Source organism: Rhincodon typus, chromosome 50 (assembly GCF_021869965.1).
Source record: "Rhincodon typus isolate 14 chromosome 50, sRhiTyp1.1, whole genome shotgun sequence".
Classification (NCBI taxonomy): Eukaryota; Metazoa; Chordata; class Chondrichthyes; order Orectolobiformes; family Rhincodontidae; genus Rhincodon; species Rhincodon typus.
In genome coordinates this window covers 1053503-1056070 of record NC_063381.1, presented here as the reverse complement: position 1 = coordinate 1056070, position 2568 = coordinate 1053503, and the positions used below count along the sequence as shown (strand labels likewise).

At 54.9% G+C, this 2568-nt stretch overlaps 1 protein-coding gene across 1 annotated transcript in view; it reads right to left on the bottom strand.

Moving 5' to 3' along the window:
- Positions 1 to 2568, bottom strand: part of LOC125488113 (retinol dehydrogenase 11-like) — a 5220-nt gene that overhangs the window by 860 nt on the left and 1792 nt on the right. The window contains exons 2-3 of the mRNA XM_048620981.1: positions 1747 to 1908; positions 160 to 276 (exon numbers count right to left, since the gene is read on the bottom strand). Of these exons, the coding sequence (XP_048476938.1) occupies positions 160 to 276; positions 1747 to 1908 (279 nt within the window). The remainder of the gene's footprint in view (positions 1 to 159; positions 277 to 1746; positions 1909 to 2568) is intronic.

The window sequence follows — 2568 nt, the reverse complement described above, 5'->3', positions numbered from 1 at the left end:
CCCCCCCCCCCCCACCACCCCGTCTCCCTTACGCCCCCCACCCCGGGCACCCTGATGGGATGCCACTTGAAAACTGATTGACTCCTGCCCCCTGCCCGTCCTCAAGTACAGGGCAGCCCTTGATGATTATTGCCCACCTCAGCGCCATCCCTGGGTTACCTTGGAGTCTGTGGGCCAGTTCCCGGGTGAAGAGAATGTTGGCCAATTTGCTCTGGCAGTGAGCGACAAGGGGATCATAGCACTCCTTCATGTTGATGTCATTGAAACGAATCTTTCCTGTAGGGTGGCACAGAAAGAGGGTAAAAGGATGGTGCCCGCTTCCCACAGCTCAGACCTGCCCCCTCTCCTGACCCTCCGACGACTCCCGCTCCCCGGGCCCTGCCCCGGCCTCCCCACTTATTCCCGACCGAGCCCCCGTTGCCCCCCTTGTCATTTGGTTGGCGCGTGTGCCCGTTGCGTCTGCCCAGGTTGGGCTCTCTTTGAGCCATCAGCTCAGGCCCGACCCCAAGTGTCGTGCTGTGCCAAGGTCAGCGGACTTGGTTCCGTTTGAGGGATGGTTAGATGTCTATTCCTCCAAATCGAGGCCTAGTTATAGGTTTTTCTTTCAAAGCTTAACCTGGATCCGTGTTAAAAACTTTCCACCTGCGAATGAAGGGTGACTTGGTGATGGGATCTTTTCTCCCCCAGGCCCCAGACTGGATTCAGGCCTCTCCTCAAGGACAGCCTGGCGAGGTCTCAAATCCAGCCTTCCCTTCAAGTCCCAGCCTGGATTTAGGCCTTTTCTCAATGGCAGCCTGTGTGTAGGCCTCAGATCCACTCTGGTCTCCTTTTCTTTAAAGCCCAGCCTAGATTTGGGCCTCTCCTCTATGGCAGCCTATGTGTAGGCCTTAGGTCCAGTCTGGTTGCCTTTTCTTTAAAGCCCAACTTAGATTTGGGCTTCTCCTCTATGGCAGCCTATGTGTAGGCCTCAGGTACAGTCTGGTCGCTTTTTCTTTAAAGCCCAGCCTAGATTTGGGCCTCCCCTCAATGGCAGCCTGTGTGTAGGCCTCAGGTCCAGTTTGGTCACTTTTTTTTGAAGCCCAGCCTAGATTTGGGCCCTTCCTCAACATGTAGGCCTCATTTTAAAGGCATTACTATAAGCATCTCCTTAAGGCCCTGTCTTGGATTTCAGGCTTTCCTTCAAGGCACAGCCAGCCTAGGCCTGTCTTTTAAGGTCCAGCCTTTAAGGCCTGAAATAGCTTCACAGAAGCCAGTATCCTGTCACCTATGGAGCGTTCTTAACACCGATCTAATTCCCTCAAAGCCAGGTCTCTCACTGACCAGAATATCTGACATGCTTGTTTATATCTGTCAGCCAGGGCTCCCTAATTGGACCAGGCAACCAGGGGACTCATATTCTTTGAGGTCCACCTGGCTGACCTCATTACAGTCGCTACAGGGCCTTTCCTTCAAAGGTTAACCTGGGAGCCTTCATTTCAAGGCCTGGTTTGGATTCAGGCCTCTCAGAGTAGACAGCCTAGGAGTAGGCCGTATTTGGTTTCAAGGGCCTTTCACAAGCCTTGCCATCAAGACCCAACATGAGATTGGGCCTTTCCTCAAGGCACAGCCTCATAGCCTCTCAGGCCTTGTTTTTGGCAAGGCATTGCCAAAGCCTTTTCTTCTAGGCCCAACTTGACTTCAAGGCCTAAGGCCAACAGGAACGCGGGTGGGTCGCCGGAGGGGAAGGGTGCAGGCGGGCTCTCTCACCAATTCTGTGGGCTCGGCTCGAAACGTTGATGATTCGACTGGGCACGCAGGTCTTGAGATTCTCCAGAAGCAAGATGGTGAGCAGGAAGTGGCCAAAATGGTTGACACCAATCTGCAACTCGAAGCCATCCTCAGTCACCTCCCTCGGTCCAATGGGGGCTCCTGGAGAATGAGGAAGGGAGAGAGTGAGAGAGCGAGGGGCGAGGGGGAGAGGGAGAGAAGGAAAGAGAGAGAGAGAGAGAGAGAGAGTGGGAAAAGGGAGGAGAGCGAGAGAGAGAGAGGAAAGGGAGGGAGAGTGCGGGAGAAGGGAGAGATTGAGAGAGAGAGAGAGGGGTGAGGGGGAGAGAGAGAGAAGGAAAAAGAAAGGGAGAGAGAGTGGGAGAAAGGGGAGAGAGGGAGAGAAGAGGGAGGGAAGATGGAGAGATGTGAACAGAGAGGGAGGGAGGGAGAGGGAGAGAGAGAGGAAGAGACAGGGAAAGAGGGGAGAAAAGGAAAAAGAGAGGAAGAGAGTGTGGGAGAAAAGGGGGAGAGCGACAAGAGGGAGAGGGAGGGAGAGTGAGGGAGAGTGAAGGCGAGGGAGGGAGAGGGAGGAAGAGGGAGAGAGTGGGGGAGAGAAAGGGACAGAGAAGGAAAGGGGAGAGGGAAAGAGGGGGAGAGAGGGAAAGAGAGGGGCAGAGGGACATAGAGAGGGAAAGGGGGGAGACAGAGAGGGTGAAAAAGGAGGAAAGAGAGGGTGAAAAGGGGGAGAGGAAGAGAAGAAGAGAGACAGGAGAGAGGGAAAGAGGGAGGGGGGAGAGGGAGAGTGGGGGTGAGAGGCGGGGG